This window comes from Vulpes vulpes, chromosome 2, assembly GCF_048418805.1.
Source record: "Vulpes vulpes isolate BD-2025 chromosome 2, VulVul3, whole genome shotgun sequence".
In the NCBI taxonomy this organism is placed as follows: Eukaryota; Metazoa; Chordata; class Mammalia; order Carnivora; family Canidae; genus Vulpes; species Vulpes vulpes.
The window spans coordinates 152,210,360-152,224,385 of NC_132781.1; the positions used below are offsets into that span (position 1 = coordinate 152,210,360).

At 39.4% G+C, this 14,026-nt stretch overlaps 1 protein-coding gene across 1 annotated transcript in view; it reads right to left on the reverse strand.

The window, feature by feature from the left end:
• Positions 1-2,305: 2,305 nt before the first annotated feature.
• STX12 (syntaxin 12) overlaps positions 2,306-14,026 on the reverse strand; it is a 36,962-nt gene continuing 25,241 nt past the window's right edge. The window contains exons 5-9 of the mRNA XM_026014408.2: positions 11,515-11,558; positions 9,894-9,999; positions 6,370-6,442; positions 5,592-5,674; positions 2,306-4,329 (exon numbers count right to left, since the gene is read on the reverse strand). Of these exons, the coding sequence (XP_025870193.1) occupies positions 4,237-4,329; positions 5,592-5,674; positions 6,370-6,442; positions 9,894-9,999; positions 11,515-11,558 (399 nt within the window). The 3' untranslated portion in view covers positions 2,306-4,236. The remainder of the gene's footprint in view (positions 4,330-5,591; positions 5,675-6,369; positions 6,443-9,893; positions 10,000-11,514; positions 11,559-14,026) is intronic.

Here is a 14,026-nt window from a genome sequence, read left to right on the forward strand (position 1 = left end):
CATATGCAATAGAATATTAGCCATGAAAAAGAATGAAATCTTGCTATTTTGACATGGACAGACTTAGAGGGTATTAGGCTAAATAAAAATAGGTCAGGGGCACCTGGGTGGCTCAGTGATTGAGCATCTGCCTTTGGCTCAGGTTGTGATGCTGGAGGTCCTGGGGTCAAGTCCCGCATCAGGGCTATGTCTCTGCCTCTCTTTTTCTCATGAATAAATAAATCTTCAAAAAAAAAATAAAATTAGGTCAGAGAAAGACAAATACTTTTCACTTTTATGGAATCTAGAAAACAAAACAAATGAAGAAAGCAAACAAAACAGAAACAGACTCATATATACAGGAGGCAAACTGCTGGTTATCAAAGTGAGGAAGGATCAGAGGCAGACAACATAGGTGGATTAAGAGGCACAAACTTCCAGTTATAAAATAACTCATGGGGATATCCAGCATAGGTAATATCAATAATGTAAAAACTCTGGTGACAGATGATAACAAGACTTCTGTGGTGGCCATCTCATAATGTATATAGATATCAAATCACTATGTTGTATATACTTGAAACTATCTAATATTGTATGTCAACTATACTTAAATTTTAAAAATGGAGGAGCAGGACCCCTGGGTGGCTCAGCAGTTGAGCGACTTCCTTTGGCTTAGGGCGTGATCCCAGTTCGGGGATCAAGGCCCACATCAAGCTCCCTGTGAGGAGCCTGCTTCTCCCTCTGCCTATGTCTCTGCCTGTGTCTCTCATGAATAAATAAACAAATCTAGAAATTAAAAAAAAAATGGAGGAGGATTAGGGTGTTTTACTTTGCACTGACACAATGGCAATTCCAATTTGATATGTTTGCCCAATGGTATAAGGCAGTGGTATCACCATCCCTTAGCAAATAAGACAAAACCTGCCCTGGAAGCAACAGTCTAGCAGCTACAAGTTCTAGTTCTGAAACATTCCCAGAGGAAGGGCCCAGAATGACATTTCTGCTTTACCCTATATAGTACTATGGTTTTTTTTTTTTTTTTTTAAGATTTTATTTATTTATTCATGAGAGACACACAGAGAGAGGCAGAGGGAGAAGTAGGCTCCTTGCAGGGAGCCCAATGTGGGACTTGATCACAGGACTCCAGAACCATGCCCTGAGCTGAAGGCAGACACTCAGATGTCTCTATAGTACTATGGTTTTAATTCACTTGAGAGAATGGTAGATTTAGTCCTTCTAGAACATTCCATAAAGGAAGAATAAAGGGGAAGAGAAAAGGAAAGGAATATAGAGGCAAACAGAATTTGTATGTTCAAGCCAAACTCCTGTGATTTTTTTTTTAAAGACTTTACTTGAGAGAGAGAGAGAGTGCGAACATGCACACAAGTAGGGGGAGTGGCAGGCAGAGGGAGAGGGAGAAGCAAGCTCCTTGTGGAGCAGGGAGCCTGATGCAGGGCTCAATCCCAGGACCCTGGGATCATTACCTGAGCCAAAGGCAGACGCCTAACTGAGTCACCCAGCGGCCTCCCCTCCCCCGTGACTTTTATAATCAGAAAATTTTATAGCTAGAAGACAGCTACTGACAAATCTTGAGGCCTTCAGGTTAAATGACTTGTCCAAGTATCTACCTCAAGTTAATGGCAAGCCAAGATTCTTCAGGCTTTCTGTGTTCCAGTCTAGTTTTTGACCTTCAAACTAATGCTTCTCAACCATGGTTACACATGAGAATTATCCAGAGCTTTTTTTTATCCAGAGCTTTTAAATGCCCAGCCTACACTCCAAACTAACTGAATTAGAATCTTGTGGCACAGAACACCTCGGTAGTTCAGTGGCTGAGCATCTGTCTTCGGCTCAGGTCATGATCCCAGGGGTCCTGAGATCAAGTCCCATATCGGGCTCCCCAAGGGGAGCCTGCTTCTCCCTCTGCCTATGTCTCTGTCTCTCTGTGTGTGTCTCTCATGAATAAATAAATAAAATCTTAAAAAAAAAAAAAAGAATCTTGTGGCAGGGGCACATACGTATCAGTATTTTTTTAAGCTTCTAATGTGAAGCCATGGTTAAGAATCACTGTCTTTGGGACGCCTGGGTGGCTCAGCAGTTGAGCGTCTGCCTTTGGCTCAGGGCATGATCCCAGGATCCGGGATCAAGTCCTACATCGGGCTTCCTGTGTGGAGCCTGCTTCTCCCTCTGCCTGTGTTTCTGTCTCTCTCTCTGTGTCTCTCATGAATAAATAAATAAAATCTTAAAAAAAAAAAAAAAAAAAGAACCACTGTCTTAGGGCATGGTGCCCCTCCCCACCAAAGACAAACAAAGCACAGATAAGGAGGATTCTGTGAGCAGGTTTATTAAGATCATCTAGCAGAACCTCTTGGCAACCCCGTAAACTCCAGGCCATTCAAATTCTAAGCCAAGGTCGTATTTGCTACCCATGACCACTATTATCACCACCACTGGACTACACAGTATTATAGAACAGAATTCTGATAGCTTCATTTAACCCAGATTGAGATAGTTTTTCACAATCAAGAATTTTTTCTTGAATGTTACAAATGATGTATCCAAGCCTGTCTATAATTTGAGCTGAAGGGGCCATGATTGTAGAAGCAAGGAATTAGCCCTGAAGCTGCTGCACAGGCCACTGTGACACCCCAATAGCTCCATCCTATTTTTCAAGGAAAGGGCGGCAGCGCCCTTATTCCACCCCCAAGCCAATCCTCACCTGATCTCCAGCCTTCCTGCTGGTCTCAATTTTTCCCAGGACAGCACATTATCTAATAGCTGCTGCATGTTAACTCATAAAAACTTACTACAAAAGCTTTTAAAATGTTTATTTGTATTAAGGAGTGGAATGGTGCAAGAGTACAGAGAAACGTAGGCATTTGGGCCCTTGTTTCCCTACTATTCACATTAGTTTGGGAAAAAGGAGATTAAGTAACATTAAAGGGAGTGGAATAAATGAATATAAATATATCCAGGGTAGCTCAGTCCTCTAATTCACTAAAGGATGAACTGAAATTCTTGGCCCAATTCACACTTATGTGAGAGCCTACAGAAATTACATTGCCTTTAACTGCTCTAGACCTGTGTGAAAAAGGGAAGTGGACAACATTTCTATTACAAGACAACAATCTTTTATTGAAACATCTTTTTTTGTCTAAAACTATGCATGGAGATTAATCTCTTGTTCATAAATTAGGGTAAGTCTAACATCACTATTCCAAACCAGCAGTATTTACAAAAATGAACCTTTTCTTTGCTTTATCACCAGGTTCACAGAACTAAATTTTAGACCAACTTCAGTCTAGCTTTTAAAATCTTCCAGCCATCAAATGCCCAGCAACCCTTATGGGGAAGGGGCAGCCTTTTGACAGCAATATTCATCATTCACCAGGAATGTAGAACCACAAGTGAACAACAACAAAAAGTTTAAATCATTCCAAACAATTCCTATTTGCTTTCCAAAAGCATGCTTTGTCTAATTCTCCCTTTCTATACAGACAGGGGGAGAGGGACCCCAGAGAGCATAATAATGTTAATTAAATTAACCTCTTAAAAAAAAATTGAACAAGATGGTTTAGTATCTGTACAGATGAACTGCCGTGGATGACATTAGTAGATAATAAAGTAAACTTTAAACCCTGTTAACAGGTACCTTAACAAATGGCCAGCTCTAATAGATACTTTTAATCCAGATCAAATGTGTAATTTTTTACTTTCCAGTTAAATACATTGCCAAAATCTTTCAAAGCAGATAGAGAATAGGCTCCTTGGAAATACAAATTAAAATGTTAAATAATAAAAAGTACCAGCTTATTATACAGTTTCTGACAGACTCCAATGTGCTGGCCATGAGAAAGTAATTCTATCTCAGTTGTTAGTAAAAAGGTGAATCTAGTAGACACATAAAATGACAATATTACCAAGACTGTAGTGTCACCTGTCAAAACAAGAATATCAAGAATGGAATTTTCAGTAAACACTTGAGATGAAGGGCAATCAGAATACAAGAGAAAGCAAAATCCACATAAATTAATTCCTAATTTGAGAAATCAATAAAATGTATACATAAATTGATAAATACTGTCTCCATAGGTCACTAATTCCAAGGACTAGTTAGTAGTTATTTTCTAACTAAATTATTACAGGACGTTCTGGTGTATGCTCTCTTCTTGTGATCAGTTTGTTCTGGCAAGACTCCAATAAGCACGTGCCCTTGAAAACAGCTCAGCAGAAGGCAGCTCTGAGGCAATCACTTCATTTATAAATTTTCCAGATAATAAATACCAAGATTACAATAATCACGGACAGGACAAGCACCAGGATACAGATCTTCTTGCGAGATTTTTTCTGAGGAGAAAAATATATAAAAAAGACCCTCATGAAACAAGTAAAATTTCTCATATCTAAGACTCCAAGAGTGCTTCATAAATTTGCCTCCTTGTAATTCAGCATTAACCCTATCTAGGCAGTATTTGTAAAAAAATAAGTTATTTGTTCATGTGTATTTTATTTTATTTTTGTTTTTGTTTTTTATTTTTTTTATTTTTTTTATTTTTTTTGTTCATGTGTATTTTAATAAAGGTTTTATATCTATTATAAAATGTTATGTTCATTATAAAAAATACAGACATGCAGAAAGAAAATAATCACCTACAGATAAAACTGTTGACATTTTGAATGTGTTTTCTCATCATCTTTTATCTATGCATATTGTTATTTGACAGAATTAGTATCATACTGTATGATGTTCGATGTTTTTCTCACTTAACATTTTAGCATAAAAATATTATAAATTCTTCATAAACATCTCTTGTAATTCCCGCATAATATAATATTGAGTGAATGTATATAATTTACTTCATAATTCCTTTACTGTCTGACACTAACATCATCACTCAGTTTTTAAAAGGAAATACTATTATTAAATACAAATTTCTTCAAGAACATTTCCAGGTAAAATACAACAATCCTAGGAACATGGGAAATGACTGAAATGTGCTTATTTCTAAAAAGCCATATAGCACCAAGAGATGGGAAATGAAAAGGACCGCATTCACAATATTTGCATACTTGAGATAAAGACCCAAGTAAGGGTCATAAAACCAGAGTTTCATCTAATATGTAAAAGAATATCACTTCTTACAACGTAGAACAATTAACTTCCATTTATTCATAGAAAAATAACCTCCACAGGATAACCCCCTATTTATTCACAATAGCAGTTGGAATTGATTTTATGTCTATCCTCTACAGCTGTAGTCAACATAAAGTACCTGCAAAGTCATACTTTGTACCTATTCCTATACTAATTGAAACAAATTTTAGCTGTTAAGAATATAAAATTAGCCTTCTACCAGATTTAGGTACTATGCCAGCTTACAGGGTTAGCTTTGTAGCTGAGACTTCTCTGTAAATTTACTCAAGGACTGGTATCTTTTTGTAGATTTCTCTGCAGAAGAAAATATTAAAAATGGGCTGGAGTGCAATTATGACCACCTGCCTCCAGCTTAAGCCTAAGCAAAAGGCTGCAGCTGCTCTCAATGTGTCAATGAGATGTGACGGCTCATGAAGTATACAGCACAGTGACTTTCTTTGTTAAGTGCTTTTACCTGATAGTAAGCAGCTCGCTGTAACTGATCAGTGGCTCTCTCTACATGTACCTCTGAGCTTTCCACATTGGCTTCTATGCTGTCTGCAAAAAACAAAGAAGGGCAGTGGATATCTTTTTATCATAACTGATGTTTCAAGACTGTAAATTAAACATAATTCTTATGTCATTGGTCCTGGTTCCACCACCACCATTCCAACTAGCCAGCCATGTAATCAAAATTACTAACCGGGTAAGAGAATAACTCTGTTCTTTGGGAATAAAGGATTATGAAGTAGGCAACTCACCACAAAATGGTTCAGGAAAAATTATGTATACACGTATATTTGGAGAAAAAGAGGGCAAATCTAAACCAAATGAGGGTAGAATGTTAAGAGGTAAATCTGGGTAAAGGTTTTAAGGAATTCCTTGTAGTCTATTTTTGCAACTTTTCTAACCTTGAAATCATTTCCAAATAAAAAGCTTAGAAAAAAAGGTTACTAATCCCAAAATTGTGCAAGTTTCTGGAGATAAAAGCTTGGAAGACAACAGCTATTTCCCTAAACAGCCAAAGACCTAAAAAGAGGCTATGGCAAGTGAGCTGAGTAATCATGCCCATCTCACTAGTGTCTATATTTGACAATATAAAAAGGGGACTAAAAAATGAATTTAATAATTTTTAAATGGCATTCCTAAATTCCTAAGACATGTCTTACTGACTTCTTCACACCAAGAAGTTGGTACTTCTTCAGTACCAACTATCAACTCACCTTGAGGTTAAAAGTATCAACGATACATACCAATTAGATCACCTTGATCATGGATCATCATGGCCAAATCTTTAAATATTTGATTGACATCCAAAATGTCAGCCTAAAGAACACAAAAAACAATTAACATTAAGCAACATGTTAGACAATTCCTTCTACTTAGCTAAAATTTTGGCTGTAAACATAACACAGGTGTTTCTAAGGCTTATAAATCACCCTTTCTCCATAAACTGAAAATGAAAATAAAGTTAATTAATAGCTACTAAATGCCTGTTATGTGCCAAGAACTATACCAGGTAGGTAATTAAGCACAGACTTTTGGAGCCTAGTTGTCAGCTAGAGAGGATCCAGAGTCTTGCTGTGTGAAGTTAATCTTCCACCGTCCTGTTGTACCATCTTAGGTTAAGAAACTCTCTGGGCTGCCCCCTCTAAAATGTGGACAATGACAGTACCTATCTCATACTAAAGCGCAGAAGCACTAAATAAATTGATATATTTAAAGTTCTTAGAACTGTGCAATAAGCACTTCCTAAGGGGATCCCTGGGTGGCGCAGTGGTTTGGCGCCTGCCTTTGGCCCAGGGCGCGATCCTGGAGACCCGGGATCGAGTCCCACGTCGGGCTCCTGGTGCATGGAGCCTGCTTCTCCCTCTGTGTCTCTGCCTCTCTCTCTCTCTCTCTCTCTCTCTCTCTCTCTCTCTCTCTCTGTGACTATCATAAATAAATAAATAAATTTAATAAAAAAAAAAAAAAGCACTTCCTAAGTGTCAGCTATTACTAATCATTAGTTGGTCCTCATGACAACACAATGAGACATGTAATATCCCCATCATACACAAGAGAAAACTGGGGGGCAGCCCTGGTGGCTCAGCGGTTTAGCGCTGCCTTCAGCCCAGGTGTGATCCTGGAGACCTCAGGATCGAGTCCCACGTCAGGCTCCCACATGGCGCCTGCTTTCCCTCTGCCTGTGTCTCTCATGAATAAATAAAATCTTAAAAAAAAAAAAAAAGAATAAGAATAAGAAAACTGGGGCTCAGAGAAGTTTGATGACTTGTCCCAAGGTCTCAAAGCTATCAAGTGGCAGAGCTCAGAATGAAAAGTTCATGATGTTTTCATTACATTACTATGCCTCTTTGATAGTTACATTAACCAGCCACTCTATGAAGTCAAGTATCTTTGAGGATAATAACGCTCGGGGAGGTTATCTACCTGTCTAGCCACAACACTTGTCAGTGAAGAAACTAAGCATTATAGCCAGAGTATCTCTAAAGCACTTGCTCTTGCAACTGAAATACACTGCCTCTTAGAAGGCGAGGATAAAAACAATGCCTTGAAAGCCACAGCTTCCGAACCATAACTTGGCAAGAGCTTACCAGCACGTCAATTACCCACTAAGAGTCTGCTGGAGTCAGGACAGTCTACTAGTTGCTTGCTGACTAACAGGGATAGGAGGTGGGGGGGTGGAGTCAGTACACAACAAGATAAATAAGAAAAGTCATTACATAGAAGTGACTGGTAAATGGTAAAGGAAAGTGTGCACAGGAAGGCTTGCAGGAGAGGTACAACTTGAGGTATACCTTACAGCAAAAGAGAAGCCATATAAACAAACAGATGATTGAGTTAAAGAGCAAACAGCCCAGCTTGGATGTAACATGCATGTGAAATTGGGATTTATAAGAAATATACAGGGCGCCTGAGTGGCTCGATCAATTAAACATCTGCCTTTGGCCTGGGTTATGATCCTAGGGTCCTAGGATCAAGCCTCACATAGAGTTCCCAGCTCAGCAAGGAGTCAGCTTCTCCCTCTCCCTCTGCCCCCACCCCCAACCCGCTTGTGCTCTCTTCCTGGTTCTCTCTCAAATAAATAAATAATTAATCAATCTTTTTTTTAAAAAAGGAAATCTATATTTAGTCTTCATCCCACTCCTGGAGCAAAGATCCTAAATCCCTTGAAGTTTCCTAAGTGGTAAAAGAAAGGAAACTATCTTTTGGTGCTTCTAACAAATCCTGTTCAACCACACTTGAAGTTAGAGAAAAAGGCTTTTGGAAAGCCCTTCAGGATGGGGGCTGGTGGCCAGGGAGACCTCTGTTATCAGAGGGCTGGAGGCTGAATCAACCACCAACAGCAGATTTAATCCACTGAGTCTCCCTACATGGAGCTCCCTGGGCTCCACATGGGCTAACACACTGGGCTCCCTACATGGAGCCTCCTTCTTCCTCTGCCTGTGTCTCTGCCTCTCTCTCTCTCTCTCTCTCTCTCTCTCTCTCTCTGTGTGTGTGTCTCTCAGGAATAAATAAATAAAATCTTAAGAAAAAAAAAAACTTATGGCTATTTGTCCATTTCTAACCTACAAAATAGGAATTTCACAGAGCCTAAAATAACAGTTGATGAATGAGGGGAGAACAGCTGAGTATCTGGAAAATAAATCTCCAAGTGACTCTAAGGCATTTTCAGAGTTCAGAGCCACTGCCACAGATGAAGGTCGAACTCCAAGTTTCTCCCCTTTGCAAGGCCCTTCTCCTCACTGCCCTCAAGGATGACATTCTAGCTGCATGGAGGATTAAATTCCTCAGGCTTAAGAATATACTAGTCATTATGTAAAGCTAAAGGTTGGAAAATCAGGTAAGAAAATCCTCAAGACCTTTCCCTCAACCCTCACCTCAAAAACTGTTCCTGTTTCTCTGCTCTAAAGTCATATCCACAACTTAGGATTCAACTTTGGGATGCACAAAAATTAAGCCAACTTTTTGGCCTGCCTTTATTCTGAGATAGTCAGACAAAGCAAAGGGGCTCTCTCCATAGAATCCCACCTGAAGTTGGCATTGAGGTCTGGGGGGTAAGGTCTTTTTTTTTTTTTTTTTTTTTAAGATTTTACTTATTGAGATGCCTGGGTGGCTCAGCGGTTATGTGAGTCTGCCTTCAGCTCAGGGCATGATCCTGGAGTGCCGGGGTTGAGTCCCACATCAGGCTCCCTGCATGGAGCCTGCTTCTCCCTCTACCTATGTCTCTGCCTCTCTCTATGTCTCTCATGAATAAATAAATACAATCTTAAAAAACAAAGATTGTATTTATTTATCTGAGAGAGAGAGAGAGAGAGAGAGAGAGCTGGGGAGAGAGAGCTTGAATAGGGTGCGGGGCAGAGGGAAAAGGAGAAGCAGACCCTCTGCTGAGCAGGGAGCTCAATGAGGGGCTCCATCCTAGGACTCTGGGATCATGACCTGAGCCAAAGACAGATGCTTATCTAACTGAGTTACCCAGGTGCCATGGGGTCAAAGTCTTAATGAGGGATAAAATATTTGTTTGCCTTGCTTGCTTCTTCATGCATATTCTCACAGAAACCATGTAATATATGGTAACTGAGGAAAAGATTTGAGTCTTCTCGGGCACCATGACCAGTACCATCATAAGAGTAGTTCAAATTCACCATAATTACATTAAGATATAATATGCAAATCAATAAGAATTCATTTCATGCTTTTTCATAATCAATGAGAGAAAATCCAGGTGGATTAGAGTATAGATACATGGAGTCAAAAGACACAACCTGGCTCTCACCTCCAGCTGCCGAATGGCTGTTTCTCTCTCTTTAATAAGTTCCAGATCCTGTTCAGTGATGGCCACCTCATCCTCCTGGCTCTGCATCTGGTTCCACTCCTCATGGCTGCAAGGAGACAAGCACACTAGTTGATTCTTCCTCTGTAAAGTGTGCATGAGACACTTTTACAACATTTCTACTACAGCAGGGCCTATCCAAGGACATTACAAGGCTCCACTTCCTCTGGTATCAATACAAAGTACTTGAGGGCCACATTCTTCATAACTGGAGGCAAAGAGTTGATAATACCTAGAAAACAAAGTCTCAGCTTCCCTGGGCAAAACTGAGATGCAGCAGGATTATGAGGGATGGGACTCCTTGCTGTTTTCCAGTTAGGGGTACACTCTGCAATCTTGCTAGGGCTTGCTAGACAAGGAAAACAGAGACTTGAAGTCAATGAAACATATTGGTCCATCCTCTTCTAGAGCACTCTCAAAGTGCAAGCTGAGATGGTCTCTTGGGTACTAAATGGGTGGAGGAGAGCAGGCTAAGCGACCTGTCAATGCATCTCCAATTAGTCTAACAGATTTACACCTTCTGGTTTTCAGAACATTCCTTGAGGGTATGCTTTCAGTTAAATGCCTCTTAAGAGAAAACTAAAATAAAAAGCTACTGAAATGTTATAACTCTTCTTTCAGGTACCATATTTAGAAGAAATGCTATGATACTAGACAACACTTTGAAAATCCAGTATTAAGCATTTTCCCAACAATGTTCATAAAGCAGACATCATCTCCACAGTATTTAAAGAGTTTCCTCCATGCACTGGAGATACAAAACGGAGTTAAGAGGGTGCCTTGGCGGCTCAGTGGTTGAGCCTCTGCCTTTGGCTCAGGTCAAATGATCCCAGAGTCTGGGATCGAGTCCCACACTGGGCTCCCCACAGGGAGCCTGCTTCTCCCTCTGCCTATGTCTCTGCCTCTCTCCCTCTGTCTCTGTTATGAATGAATAAGTAAAATCTTTAAAAACAAAAACAAAAAAACAAAAACGGAGTAAGACAGCACCCTGCAGGCACCCCTTTGAGGTGCTCACAGTGTAGTGGGGAGAGAGATACGTATCTCTGATAAAGCAATTTACATTCTGAATTAATATCACCAATATATTTCTATGGAATTAGTTAATTCAGTTTGGAGAAATTAAGAAAGAAGATGTCTTTCAGATGCAAACTGTTTGCTTTGTCTTGTACTACTCCTAAAAGAACGAGTTGCCTCCATTTTGGATGGATATGGTAAACAGAGATCCAAGAACTTTGAAAAACTTACTTCTGAATTAGAGGTAAAATCTTAATCTGTAGATTTGTGTATTCGTACTTATTCCTAGTGAAGCAAGCTCTCCCCAACACAAAGACATCGGGGATTTCCCTGGCTTTTTTACTCACCTTGAAATTGTTCCTTCCCTATTCAAATATCTTGGAAAAGCCCAAGGTTTTGACTTTTATTTTATTTGGTGGATTATAAGTCACCCACCCCAGGTCTCCCTTTATTTTTCCTTCTTTTCCACATGATTTTGAAAATTAGAAGTGAGTAGAAAGTATAGAATCCCATCTCAACTAGCCAGCAGGTTGTACGGAAAATTCCTTACCCATCAAATGAGACGAGCTGCTCCTCTCTTTGCCTCTCCTCTGCCTAGAAAGCAGATTACATTATTGCTGCTGTTATCCAGAAACATGCCACAGACAGACACATAAAACAATGGCTTCCTTTCGCTACAGTATAAAGAAGCAACATTCCCTTGGCTCCAACAGGATATGTAAGATGACACAGGGCTCTGGCAATCTGTCTCAACTAGAAAATGGGTGTGAAGTAGTTGAAATCAAATCTGGGCTCAGAATGGTAACCTTACTGAATAGGATGGAGATAATATGGATAGGAGAGAGGAGTAAACAACAGTAATAGTGATAACTTATTTTATAATCTTCAGGGGGGTAAAATAAGGAAAAGAGTTGAAAACTTGCAAGGATATAAATTTTCAGAATATGTAAACATTAAAAAAATGGACATTTATGGCATATCAGGCACTAAAGTGGCAGACTCATTTCAAAAATCAGTCTAATGCATGTATTTAAAAAAGTTAAAAGATCAATCTATTCCCATTAAAAAGTCTTTCCTTCCTTATAATAGCAGTAATTAAAAAAACAAGCAAAACGGAGAATTTCAAAATTTTACCCACCTAGAGGAACACCATGAGGTTTTCTTGTTGTTTTTTAACTTTTACTTTTTTCCCAAATAAAGAGACAAAACACTGCTAGTGTCCTCAAGTCTACCTCTGTGCTCTCCACCAATTACAATGCCCCCTCCTGCACCCTTAAAGTAACCACTACCCTGACTGTAGTGATCATTTTCCTGTATTTTTAATATAGTGATATATGTATCCCTATTTACTATAACACTGTACCTGCTTTTGAACATCACGTGAGTGGAATTATACTGTCCGTATTCTTTCATGCTTTGACTGGATCATGCCTGATTGTGCCAGATCCGTCTCTGATGCTGAATGTAACTGTGGGTCATTTATTTTCTTTGCTGTATGATATTATAGTATGTGAATATACCACAGTGCATTTATCTATTCTGCTGATGGACATTCAAATGCTTCCAATTTTTGACTAGACAAATAATGCTGCTATAAACATTCTTATATCCTGATATAAACATTTACAGTTTTCTCTAGGGTAGAACTAACGTGTTCTGAAGTTACAAGCAAAATGTTTTCCAATGACTGTTCCCATTTACACTATAACCATCCAGGAAGGAAAGTTCCTGTTGCATCATAACAACCACCCTTAGTGTTCACAGAATTTTAAAATTTTGCCCTACATTTGGATATGAAATAGTACCTCACTGTGGTTTTAACTTGCAATTTCATGACTATTAAGTTGAGTAATTTTCCATCTGTTTGACCATTACTCAAAATAATACTAAAATGTTATCTGCCGTTTTCACTGTGTTGATATTTACATCCATGGAACAAAGAGTGGTGGAAGACTGTCTGGGTGGCTCAGTCAGTTGAGTGTCTGATTCTTAATCTCAGCATCATAAGTTCAAGCCCCACATTGGGCTCCGTGTGGAGCCTACTTTTTTTTTTAAAGACCGTATTTACTTATTTGAGAGAGAGAGAGAGAGAAAGAGAGCGCACACGTGAGCAGGGGGAGGAGCAGAGGAAGAGGGAGAGGATCTCCAGCAGATTCCTTGCTGAGCACAGAGCCTGATGCAGGGATCAATCCTGGGACCTTGAGATCACAATCTGAGCCGAAATCAAGAGTCTGACACTTTACCGACTCAGCCACCCAGGCACCCCATCACATGGAGCCTACTTAAAACCAACCAACCAACCAACCAACCAACCAACCAACCAACCACAGCAATGGTGGATAAAACTTTTTTTAAAGTATGTCAAGCCCCAATGTGGGGCTTAAACTCAAGAGCCTGAGATCAAAGGGATGCCTGGGTGGCTCAATGGTTTAAAGCCTGCGTTCAGCCCGGGACGTGATCCTGGAGTCCTGGGATCGAGTCCCACATCAGGCTCCCTGCATGGAGCCTGCTTCTCCCTCTGCCCCTATGTCTCTGCCTCTCTCTTTCTCTCTCTCATAAATAAATAAAATCTTAAAAAAAAAAAAAAAAGAGAGCCTGAGATCAAGACCTGAACTGAGATCAAGAGCTGGATACTCAACCAACTGAGGCACCCAGGCACTCCTAACTGCTGGCATTTTAACACAAATCCAAGGCAGTGGCACCAAACTGTTCTAGGGTTATTATATTCTTCATCACTATAAACAAGGGGTGGAAAAGCCAGTTTGTCCTTAACGAAGCCATTAAAATTATAGATTAAGTAAATCTCAACACTTCAATACAGGTCTCAAAAAAAAGTCCTGTATGATGAGATGGGAAATACATATAAAGCACTTCTGCTGCCTACAGAAATACAAAGCTTATCTCCAGGAAAAGAATGCATGTAATTGAGTTGCTGGGTAAACTACCTACTTTCTTTTAGGGAACATAATTTTACTTATTTAATATAGTTTATACATAAAACTTTTATAAACTTTAAAAAACACATAAGCTTTTTAAATAATATCTGTTTATATTAGGGCACC